The sequence below is a fragment of the Natator depressus genome, chromosome 2, assembly GCF_965152275.1.
Source record: "Natator depressus isolate rNatDep1 chromosome 2, rNatDep2.hap1, whole genome shotgun sequence".
Classification (NCBI taxonomy): domain Eukaryota; kingdom Metazoa; phylum Chordata; order Testudines; family Cheloniidae; genus Natator; species Natator depressus.
Genome location: NC_134235.1, coordinates 102,383,171 through 102,395,453, shown reverse-complemented (window position 1 = coordinate 102,395,453; position 12,283 = coordinate 102,383,171). Strand labels below are relative to the sequence as shown.

The 12,283-nt window shown below is 42.8% G+C and overlaps 1 protein-coding gene across 3 annotated transcripts in view; it reads right to left on the bottom strand.

The window, feature by feature from the left end:
* The window catches only part of ADNP2 (ADNP homeobox 2), a 30,022-nt gene that overhangs the window by 6,340 nt on the left and 11,399 nt on the right, over positions 1-12,283 (bottom strand). For all 3 annotated transcript variants that reach the window (XM_074944757.1, XM_074944755.1, XM_074944756.1), the window contains one exon: positions 10,804-10,893. In XM_074944757.1, the coding sequence (XP_074800858.1) occupies positions 10,804-10,893 (90 nt within the window). The remainder of the gene's footprint in view (positions 1-10,803; positions 10,894-12,283) is intronic.

The window sequence follows — 12,283 nt, the reverse complement described above, 5'->3', positions numbered from 1 at the left end:
AAAATTAAATTCAAAATTCATTCCCTCTCCAACAAGAATCATTGCATTTGTTTTCTCCATCAATGGCACTTCAGCTGAAAACTGTTAGTTTTCACTCTGAATTCTCACTGATCAGTTAAGTTACTCTTCATTCCCACACAGAGTAAATACTGTTATAGGTCTCTGAAAGACTATGAGAGCCACTTCAGTCACATACACCTCTACCCCAATATAACGCGATCCAATATAACACGAATTTGGATATAACGCAGTAAAGCAAAAATGGTTTTCTGTCTCGTCTACCACATTGGTTCTCAAACTGAACCAGGTCGCAACCTGGTTATGTGGGGGGTTGCGAGCCCCAACCCCAGCGTGTGCCTGCAAGTTGTGAGCCCCGACCGCGATGCATGGCTGCGAACCCTGACCCTGGCGAGCCCCAACCCCAGCAGGCACGTGTAGCTGTGAGCCCCGACCCTGGCCTTCATGTGAAGGACGACATCAGATGCACCCTTTCTAAAGCACCAAGAATAAAACTTCTTGTGTCAAATACTGTATTAATAATGGAAATACTCTATGCCAAAGGAAGTACGATATAACGCGGTTTCACCTATAACGCGGTAAGATTTTTTGGCTCCCAAGGACCGCGTTATATTGGGGTAGAGGTGTATTTTCATTTTTCTAGGTTTTGATACTGGGTCTCATGTGAGTTGTCCTGTAGTTCCTAAGGAATGAGCCTTCGTTGCTCCAAGAACTACAGAGCTTCCAGGCAGAGTCAATGTCATTAAGTTTGCATTCATAAAGCATCCTAAGGTAACTTCTCAGCTCAGAGAACCTTTACAACAAGACTAATAGGATGGACAGGCAGTCTTGGCCTCCCAAGAGGAGGTGCTGCTGATCCCCATGTAAAAAAAATGGGGAATTTTCTGTAGTATTTTTCTGAATGATATGCCTGGCAGTAACTGACATAAATTGAGATTGTAGCCAGTGGGTGCAGAAAGGTTAAAATACTTCTAGGGCAAATCAGGAGACATGAGGTTTTCTGGTCATGTAACTGTCTCTCGGGTGGTATGAATAGGTCGTTAAAGGACTGGCTGAAAGTGACCCATATCAATGGAGGAGCTAGAAAGGCAAAGGGAACCCCCATGTCTGCAAAACTCACACCTAGCAAACAGCCAAAAGGAAGGAGATTTCCCCCCCACCACCACCTCTCTGCAGACAAGCAGAGCTGAGACCCCAAGATGAAGAACAAAGAGAAAAGATGTCAGGTGGCTGTGTTTAACAGCTGGCCTTTAGAGAAACACAGGAGCTCTGACCTGGGACTGACAGACAATGAGACAGAAACAAAGGAAACCAAGAGAGTTCCGGGAGCAGCATGGCTCAAGGCAGTAGAGATTATGTTTTTAAATCTTTGTTTCTGTATGCTAACCTGAGGACTTTCAGATTCTTTATGCCAGATGGCTAATAAATTGTTACCTTGTTTTGAAAAGGCTTCCTGGTGTGATTGCAAATACTTGCTGAGGTGCACTGATCTCTGAAGAGGACAAAGAATTTGAATAGGAGTCTGTCTCAGCTCAACTTGCTGGAGAGAGCTCACTCTCAGTGAGAAGCAGTGCTGGAGCGGAGGCTCAGTCTGGGAGGCACTAAGGCTGCATTACTTACTTTAAAAGAAGAATGTAATCCCTTGAGAGTCTGGCACATTTAAGGGGTACCTTCAAGGGACTGTTTAAAAGCTGGGGCATAGCACAAATCCTCACCACAACATGGTTGGGAATTAGATTCATCAGTTTGCAGCCTATGAAGATGAACTCAAGCAGCGAGTAGGAGTTAGAATGAATTAATCTGTATGGCTGCTCCTCCCCTGTTTGACACCTGATCTCCAGAGAGCAGGGAATTGTTGCCTTACACAAAGCAGATTCTCACATTAATAGCCATGCCAAGTATTGCCTGATCTCAAAAATTCTGTTTTTTAGGGTATATCACTTTACAGTGATAGATGTATCAATGCCAGATGGCCTCAAGTAACTTGACTGCCCATCCACTTCAGAAAGTGGAAAAAAACCTGTGCTAATCTTCTTAGGGCAGTAGAGAGAGGCCAAGAAGTCTTTGATGACAGTGACTGATTGGTTAAGAAGTTTTCAATATCATAAACTTAAGCCTTTCAAGCCCAAAGATGGCCTCCATCAGGCTCCTCAACCATCTGGCAGAGTATGGGACCAGGATTAAAGGCTGAAGACCTGACAAAGTTCTCACAGTTGGAGTGGCGTTAGCGATCTGCCTCCACCTTAAGTAGTAAACTACCCTCCCCACCCCACTGTAGAATGCTCTGACAAATACTGCTTCCACATTACTTTGACAACCAGACTAATCTGTACCTGGCCAAGCTCTTATTTAGGTATACTATGTCTACATTCCTCTCCCTTGTAGCGGAACATCTTCCACCCCTTCCCTTTCAGATATGCATCTGGCATCAATAATCTATGCCTCTCTCTCCCATAGGTTTAACTACAATGATAAGATGAGCCTGAGATTGATTTAGAAAGTCACCCAAAAGCTCTTGCAAGCATATAATGTTATTTCCCCCTTGAGAGGTACTGGGCAGTAATATACTGACACCTTGCTCTACTCTCTGCATTGGTGCCAGTTCACTTTCAGGTGAAATTCAAGGTGCTGGATGCAACTCCAACCTTTATCTGATCATCCTGACACAATGCAGTTCAGTGACTCTTTTCAACACGCACCAATAAATCTAGATTTTAAGTGTACACCAAAAACAAACATTAAAATGTACCAGGGTTTAGGGAATCCCCTGGCTACCTCTCTACCACTGGCTCCCCAATTTCATTTATTAGATGCCTACCTTCTCCAAAAGATGGCCTGGGAAGTAGGTACCCTACTCTTTGCTGTAACAGCATTTCCCAACAGTTACTGTTTTCCATTTTTTCTTGCTTCACTTTTTTCTGTTTTCCATTTTTGTATGTATTGTTTTCCTTATTCAGTCTTGTTCTGGTGAGGAGAAGAAACTGGCAAAAATCAAACCACAACAGAAGAGGCCTCATGTTGTTTGGGCTGGAAGCGTCCACTGGCAAAAGGGTTTCATGAAGCACTGCCCCTTTCCTCTTCCACATTGATCCTCTCCTTCCTAAACTTGTTCAAACACCTCTTAGGTAAGGCGATACCATTCTACAATACTGAGTAGAATGTTTCAGAGGCTGTCTCATTTGCTAGCCTCCTCCATTCCCCACACCAACCTGCGTGTGAGATGGGGAAGGGAGGGTGGTAGTAAAACTGCCACTGTTAGCACCAACAATCTCCAAGGGAGGTAAGGGAAAAACTGGTGGAGAAAGTATTCCAGCCTGGAAGTGGCTAATGCATGGATCATTCAGGACCTCTGACAAGAAAGGGGACAGTCCAATAAGCCAACGAGGTAGAAAGGGAGAATCATTTCTCTCCACTTTTGCTACCTCGACATCCAAGCTCAAGAAGTCCAATAGGACACCATGAGTTTGACTCAATGATATAAGAACAAGTGTTTTTGATGGAAGAAGAGGTCACTGGTTTGGCTAATTCTGCAGAACACTTCCCCCTTCTCTCCAGCATCAATCTGGTCTTCCCAAGGTTCAGTCTGACCCAGCTCCTTTTCATCCAGAAGCCAATTTCTCAAAGGCTTGGTGACATTGAGCATGTATGCTGAAAAGCAGATGTAAAGTGGGGTGGCCGTGTACTGCTGACAGCAGAGTTCATAGTATCTCAGTTTCCTACAAGAGGTATCATGTTGATACTGATAGTCTCCCATGCTTAAGAAAGATTAATTCAGGACTGGAACAGATGCAGAGAAGGGCTACTAGGATGATCAGAAGAGTGGAGAAGATACCTCACGAGAGAAGACTTAAGGAGCTTGACTTGTTTAGCCTAACAAAATGAATGCTGAGGGAAGATATGATTGCTCTCTATAAATACATCAAAGGGATAACCACCAGGTTAAGGGGCAATGTTGGCATAAAAGCAAATGGACATCAACAAATTTTGGCTTGAAATTAGACTAAATGTTTCTAACTATCAGAAGAATGCAGTTCTGGAACAGCTTTCCAAGGAGAAAGTGGGGTCAAAAAACAACTTGTTTCAAGATTGAGCTTGATAAAGTTTTGGAGGAGAAGGCATAATGAAGTTGCCTACAAGGGCATATGGCCCATTTGTGACTGTTATTAGCAAATATCTCCTACGGTGAGAAATGGGACACTAGATGGAGCTACTACAAAAATCCTTTCCTAGATATATGACTGGTGGGTCTCACCCAAATGCTCAGGGTCTGATCGCCATATTTGGCGTCAGTAAGAAATTCTTCACCAGGTCAGAATGGCAGAGACTCTGGGGGGCCTTTTGCCTTCCTCTCAGAGTGAGGCTCAGGTCACTTGTTGATTTGAACTACGGTAAGTGATGGATTCTCTGTAACTTGAAGTCTTTAAATCATGATTTGAGGACTTCAGTAATTGAGCCGGAAGTTATGGACCTATTATAGAAATGGGTGGGTGAGGTTCTGTGGCTTGTGATGTGCAGGAGGTTAGACTAGATGATGATCATGATGGTCCCTTCTTGCCTTAGAGACTATAAAAGTGTCAAGAGCATGGATACCTGTAGAACCTCACCCGCAAGGTCTCTTGGGAAAGGGCAGCTGTCAATCACTACCCCAAGCTCCCTTTGAAAGGAATCACTGAAGCCACTGTAGTGCTGCACTATCAGCTCCAAATAGATCGTATAAATGGGTCAGCCGCACTTCATGACAGACTGGAAAAGGCTACAGAGGCCTTGAGTTTTGACTTTTCATTATAGTGATTATTAGTGGCCCTAGAGCAGTCTTCAGGAAAAGTCCAAAATTGAAAGGATCAAAGAAGTCAACAGAGGCCAGGTCTCATTGGCATGATTGATGATTGGGACAACTATAGCATTCTTCAAAGATTGAAGTTTCCCACCCCACACTTAGAGCACACTGACCATGGGAAAAGTAATGGAAGTGGTACTGAAAGCAACTGAATGTACATGCTAGTGAAATAAATACTGCCGTGTCTTTAGGAACTGCTTCATCACTAGATTCATTTTCCTCCTTCCATTTCTGTGATGGCAGGCCTAGTTGCTTTTCGCTAGCCTTCACAAACTGAGAAGAGAATAAATTAATTTCTCAGGTGGTGGGCCCCATCACTTTAGAAATTCTTGCAACTCCTCCTGTGATGGAACCAAACTTGCCTGAACTTTTCTGTTGAAACCTCTCCACAGCAGTCAATGCTCCAGTCAGTATTTAGATTATGCAGGCCAGGCTGCTTAATTGTATCATTATTCTCAATAGTTCCCTTAACCACGATTTGAAAGCTGTGACAAAGAAAGTTCTTTTTTGTGTCCTTTATAGCAATGGCATATTCCTGCAAGATGCTCCCCACTACAAACTGTACAACGGTAAGACTGGGGAGAAAAATTCTTTATGCCTCCTCTAAGCACTTTTTTTGTTCTGGAGACTTAAGATAAAATTTTCAGACGTGCATACCAGTGATTCAGAAGCCTAAATCCCAATAACTTGCAACTAACTGGACTTCAGCTCCCTTTCTTCTACCCCACCATAAATAGTTGCTATTTGTCAGAATAGAAAAGTAAAGTTTGTTACTTGATAAATTCCCTCTGTAGGGCAGACCTCTCCCCTAGTTCAGGCCAGCACATCTTCCTGCAAATATGAAAAGCTGTTCAGACTTGTCCACAGGCTCCATTGTTTGGCCTTGCTCCTTCCACCCACAAAGATGAGTATTTCCAAACTTGTATGGAACCAACAAATTCTTATGAGTAGATTAGAATTTAAAACTCCTAACACAAATGGAGTTGAATATTATTGTTAACTATATACAGGGAGCCTGAAGAGGCCATTAGAGACACATTCAGGAGAACTCCAATCTGCCCTGCTGGACAAGAATAGGTCCCAGAAAGGAAATTTTAGTAACGATTTTTCATTCTGGACTTTGACCTTTCCCCTAATCTGAGATATATGGGAAACACAAGTCATCAGGAAAAAGTTAGTAAGGTGGTTTCGCCTTCCCTAAAATTAACATTAATCTGAACCAGACAAATTCAAAATTATAAATAAGACAAAATTTTAAAAACAAGTGAAGATGATTAATCATTGGAAAAAATCTCTTGAGGTCTTCAAATCAAGACTAGATGCCTTTCTGTAAGATTTGCTTTAGTCAAACCAATTATTCAGCTCAATACAGGAGTGAAATTATATTGTCTGTTATAGAGGAGTTCAAACTAAATGATCTAATGGTCCCTTCCAGCCTTAAAAAGAAAAAAAAAAAAGTCTATTAATCTGTTTCAGGACTACTGCTTGGAGCAACTTTCTGCCAAGCACCAGCCTGGAAATGAGTGAAGATTGAACCTGTAGGGCTTTAAAAACTTGGACCAGGTGGCAGCTTTGCACATATATTCTGTGTCAGTCAACATTCTTTTTGCCAGAGCAGGCTGGCAAGTGAGCTCAGGTATTAAAAAAAAAATTTGCTCATCTGTGGGCCATAGCATCTGCTCCCAATGATCTCCGATGAAGAAGGGGCCTTGTTTTTGCATTTTGTCTGTACGTGAATAAATCCACCTGGGATAGTCTAGCAGCTGAAAAATTTCTTGGTTCAGAGCCCACTCCAAATTTTCTATTCACAGATGAGTTAGCCAATCTGCTTTTGTATTCCAGGATCCTTTTACAGGAGAACCTCACAGTTACAAACACCAGAATTATGAACTGACAAGTCAACCACACACCTCATTTGCAACTGGAAGTACAGTCAAGAAGCAGCAGTGGATCCCCTTCCCCTCAAAAAAGCAAATACAGCACAATACTGTGTTAAACTACTAAAAAGATAAAGGGAAAATTTAAAAAAAACAGATCTGACAAGGAAAGAAACCTGTTTCTGTGCTTGGTTCATTTAAATTAAGATAGTTAAAAGCAGCATTTTTCTTCTGCATAGCAAAGTTTCAAAGTTGTATTAAGCCAATGTTCAGCTGTAAACTTTTGAAAGAACCACCACTGTTTTGTTCAGTTAAAAAATATTTCTGAGTTATGAACAACCTCCATTCCCGAGGCGTTCGTAACTCTAAGGTTCTAATGTATTTGGTTTACCCTGATGGAGGCTATGTAATATCACACACACAGTAGGATCTGCAAGGCTTGTATGTGTTTTGATTTGAACCACAAGTCCCCCTCTTCATCTTATGTGGTTGTGTTGTCTGATGGGACAACATGCTCTTGCCTCAGGTGATCCTGAAATTCTCAGAAGGCAAGCTGGTGCACTTATTTCTAGATTGGTGCTTTGAAGCCAACCTCAACCACACAATCCAAGTGGGCTCCTAAACCTGATAGGCTAGTGTTTTCAATCAGACCTTAAAGTACGGACTGAGGGAAGGAACTTACTCCCTCTGTGGAAGTAGGAAGCCTACACAGTAAGTTAGTTGGGGGGGGTGGGGGACATATTTTCCTTTTCATGTGCATTTCTTGCTGGGAATAATTTCAAACCTGAAGGAGAAATCTCATCTGTATATTCATTCACGGGATGATCTCTAATCGCCTTCTATGATGAGATTACTGATTCTGTGGATGAAGGGAAAGCAGTGGATGTATTGTTTCTTGACTTTAGCAAAGCTTTTGACATGGTCTCCCACAGTATTCTTGTCAGCAAGTTAAAGATGTATGGGCTGGATGAATGCACTATAAGGTGGGTAGAAAGTTGGCTAGATTGTCGGGCTCAACGGGTAGTGATCAATGGCTCCATGTCTAGTTGGCAGCCGGTGTCAAGTGGAGTGCCCCAGGGGTCGGTCCTGGGGCCGGTTTTGTTCAATATCTTCATAAATGATCTGGAGGATGGTGTGGATTCCACTCTCAGCAAATTTGCGGATGATACTAAACTGAGAGGAGTGGTAGATACGCTGGAGGGCAGGGATAGGATACAGAGGGACCTAGACAAATTGGAGGATTGGGCCAAAAGAAACCTGATGAGGTTCAATAAGGATAAGTGCAGGGTCCTGCACTTAGGACAGAAGAACCCAATGCACAGCTACAGACTAGGGACCGAATGGCTAGGCAGCAGTTCTGCGGAAAAGGACCTAGGGGTTACAGTGGACGAGAAGCTGGGTATGAGTCAGCAGTGTGCCCTTGTTGCCAAGAAGGCCAATGGCATTTTGGGATGTATAAGTAGGGGCATAGCAAGCAGATCGAGGGACGTGATCGTTCCCCTCTATTCGACATTGGTGAGGCCTCATCTGGAGTACTGTGTCCAGTTTTGGGCCCCACACTACAAGAAGGACGTGGATAAATTGGAGAGAGTCCAGCGAAGGGCAACAAAAATGATTAGGGGTCTGGAACACATGACCTATGAGGAGAGGCTGAGGGAACTGGGATTGTTTAGTCTGCGGAAGAGAAGAATGAGGGGGGATTTGATAGCTGCTTTCAACTACCTGAGAGGTGGTTCCAGAGAGGATGGTTCTAGACTATTCTCAGTGGTAGAAGAGGACAGGACAAGGAGTAATGGTCTCAAGTTGCAGTGGGGGAGGTTTAGGTTGGATATTAAGAAAAAAACTTTTTCACTAGGAGGGTGGTGAAACACTGGAATGCGTTACCTAGGGAGGTGGTAGAATCTCCTTCCTTGGAAGTTTTTAAGGTCAGGCTTGACAAAGCCTTGGCTGGGATGATTTGATTGGGGATTGGTCCTGCTTTGAGCAGGGGGTTGGACTAGATGACCTCCTGAGGTCCCTTCCAACCCTGATATTCTATTTTTTTAAATATATTTTTACTTTAAAAAAAAAAACAAACTTGCTCAGCCTATGTTTCTTTAAAATTAGTATTTATTCAGCGGTCTACAAACTAATTTGGAGAGTCACAAAAACGGTAAGACGACAATACAACTACCTTTTCTATTAAATCACAAGCAGGACAGATCATCAGCACCATAGCCACAGATGCCTATATGTTCAGCATTCCAAAAAAGAGTTCTCCCACAGATGCTATAGTGCGATAACCTTTAACCACAAAGCAATTTCACACAGTAACATGTGAAGCATTAACAGTCCATTTCTGAGGGGGAGAAGAGCAGCACTCATTATGGAGAGAAGTCATCCATACCAAAACACAGTTTCAGCATTACTTGAACAATAACGCAAGAAATCCTAGATCTTTCGAGGGGGTTCAAAGGAGGTTGTCCTTTCTTCCAGGAACCTTCCTACAGGGAGGAATTTAGTCAGTCTCCAACAGGACTTGGATTTTATTTGTCATCCTGGTTTTCCTTCCACAGTTCTCTTTGCACAAGATTCCCTTTGTCTGGCTAACTAGACACGAAGGGTGGGGGCTATTTCACAGTGTGCTTTTCACTGCAGCCCATTCCACACACAATTCTCTCAGCTTCTCCCTCAGTTGCCCACATCTATCCATTCATGTTTTCGATTGCTTTACAACCTCCATAACCTTCTGTGTTCTTGTTACATCACACTATTCTGTTTACACAAGCAATAAAGAGCTCAACTGACCTGTCTTTAAAGGCAGAAGAGGAGGAAGTATTAAGGAGGCACATCTAGAGCTCCCTGGCATGCAGGGGGGACTGTGGCCTCTGGTATCTGTCACAGGGGACACCGGCCCTTTAAAGAGGGAGATGGGCCAGTGCACCTTGACTCATCAGCTGACCTAAACGGGGCTTAAGAGGACACCTGGGAGTCAAGAGAATTAGTCAGGAAAAGGGACAGATGAGAGATGCCTAGGAGTCAGAAGACTGGCAGCTTTCCCCTACCAGAGACCATGAGATGGAAGGAAATCTCCAGGAAACAGCCCTCCCTGAAAAGAGGGAGGAATTATCTGGAAGCCAATGGAAAGGCTAGCTTGCTAACATTCCTGAGCCAAGCGTTGGGAAGCTGAAAAGGGCTGAAGGCTAGGAAGCCAGAGAAGGGGCTAGTCTGCTGACCTTCCTAAACCAGAGTAGGCTGGAGAGGGTTGAAAGCCGAGAACAGGAAAGGAGATGCCTGTTGGCTCTCAGAGCCAGAGAGCTAACGCCTGAAGGCCAGAGGGGGCTGAAGAGTCATGAAGGATGCTGAAGCAATACCTAGGAGAGGACTGAGGAAGAGACCAGGTGTGGTAGAAGACATCAGACTGTGGTATGTGCTACGTTGACTGATCAGGTGGCATGGGATTTTAAGGACTACATGCACAGGGGTGATAAATGGACTAGATTTCAGGATTCCTGTTATGGACTATTTGGCCACGTTGTTGTAATAAACATAAGCTCCAAGGAGGGGTAGTCATGAGACAAGAAAGCTTATGTAGAGATACTGGGGACTCTGAAGGAAGGCACCAACCTCAGTTACATCTGGCATGCTGTGGCCTGATGCAGGAGGGCACTCCAGACAGAGCTGCCCTATTATTATACCCCTAAGGAGGATACAGTGTGGTCAGGACTCTGCCTCCTCCCTACCCTTTTGTGGTGGCTAATGTCATTAGCCAGTACCAGACTTTGTATCTGGGTAACACAGGGAGTGAAACATAGGTGGGTCAGGCTCCTGTATTGCCCCCACTTTGTGTATCAGTGTAGGGACACTCAGAACCTGGTCCTTACAAACTTACAGCTTCCCTTAAAGAGGCTTTTCTGCAGAAATTCTGTAGATTTTCATTATTATGGAGAAGAGGAATCCTTGAAGCCAGGAAATCACCTCCTTTCATCCTATGTAAGAGTATTACACTCTCATTAGGATTTTATCTGAATCCCATCCTTTGCAACAACATTCAATTTAATTGCCCAGACCACCTGATGCAAGCATACATACCTTCCTTTTGCCCACAGACTCCCAAGGAGACACATCACTCCATGAAGTGTTGCAAAAATATTTTTCTCCTGGATCATAACCTTTAAGATTCTAAAAGAGAGGGAAAATATATATATATATATATATATATATATATATATATATATACACACACACAAAAAAAATTTACAAAACAGATTGCATGTACAAAATATGTATTTAAAAAACACATGGAAAAATTCAAATTATAATAAACTGATTGAAAAAAATCTAGGTTGCCAAAACTCAATATTGTGCACTTCAACTTCAAGTTCAGAAAAATTAGGGTCCAATGTTTCAAAATGACCTTACTAACTCCTTATTAGGTTATTTTTAATCGAACTACCACCTCAAGTTATTTAATATAAACAAAATATTTAAAAAAAGAGAATCTTAAGTGTTCAGAATGATTTGGGGCTACTCTTTATTCCATTTGCTTCTATCCAAGTTCAGGAATCTTTTAAGGAACAAACTCCCTTTTTCCTTTAATCCACATCACTTCAGCATTTGCCTCCACTCCCCTCCTTTTCCATGACCTCACTTCCATCTCCTCCGCTCCAGAAGTCATTTTGCAAAGGGAACTCAGTCTTTTTACTCTTCAGCAAAGCATCTTTATCACTTTATCTGCAAAGATCATGCATTCGGGAACTAGTTTCCTGAAATAAAGCACTATATGTCCTTCAAGTTGTGAGAACATGTATTATTGTGCCTGCAAGGAACATAAGTCGCCAGCAGGATGAAAGAGTATTGTAGCTGAGATTAAGAACAACCTACCTCATTTAAATAGGTGTTTGGCATTGGTTCTCTTGGAATCCTCCACCCCAAAACTAGTTCACCCCATCCTCAAAATTTAATATTTGTCTCTTGTTCTCTACATCCAAAGGTTCAGCTCGGTTCCTTTCCCCTCACCACCCATCTCCATCTTCTACCCAAACCTCTGCACACCAATCCTTCTTTTGCAGCTTCTGCCATATGGCAACTATACTTAAAATACCACTAGACTTTGGCACAGTGGAAGTTATCCACCAATCCCACATGCCAGTTTGACATTCAAAGAATACCAGAAACTAGTACCAGAATAAGTTTTAGAAATTTGTGCTTAAGCCCAGGGCATTAAATATTTACCTTATGAAAGAGCATATTAAAAGTTAAAAAAAATAAAAAAGAGAACTATTATTCACAGAATCATAGAATATCAGGGTTGGAAGGGACCTCAGGAGGTCATCTAATCCAACCCCCTGCTCAAAGCAGGACCAATCCCCAATTTTTGCCCCAGACCCCTAAATGGCCCCCTCAAGGATTGAACGCACAACCCTGGGTTTAGCAGGCCAATGCTCAAACCACTGAGCTATTATGCCTTTAAAAACAAACCCGTGTTCTGCTTTGCAGAGCATCCACTTCAGACTAGTGTCTTCTGCTTTGACGTTCAATTAGACAGAAAGCCTATGGCCACAGAAATTTT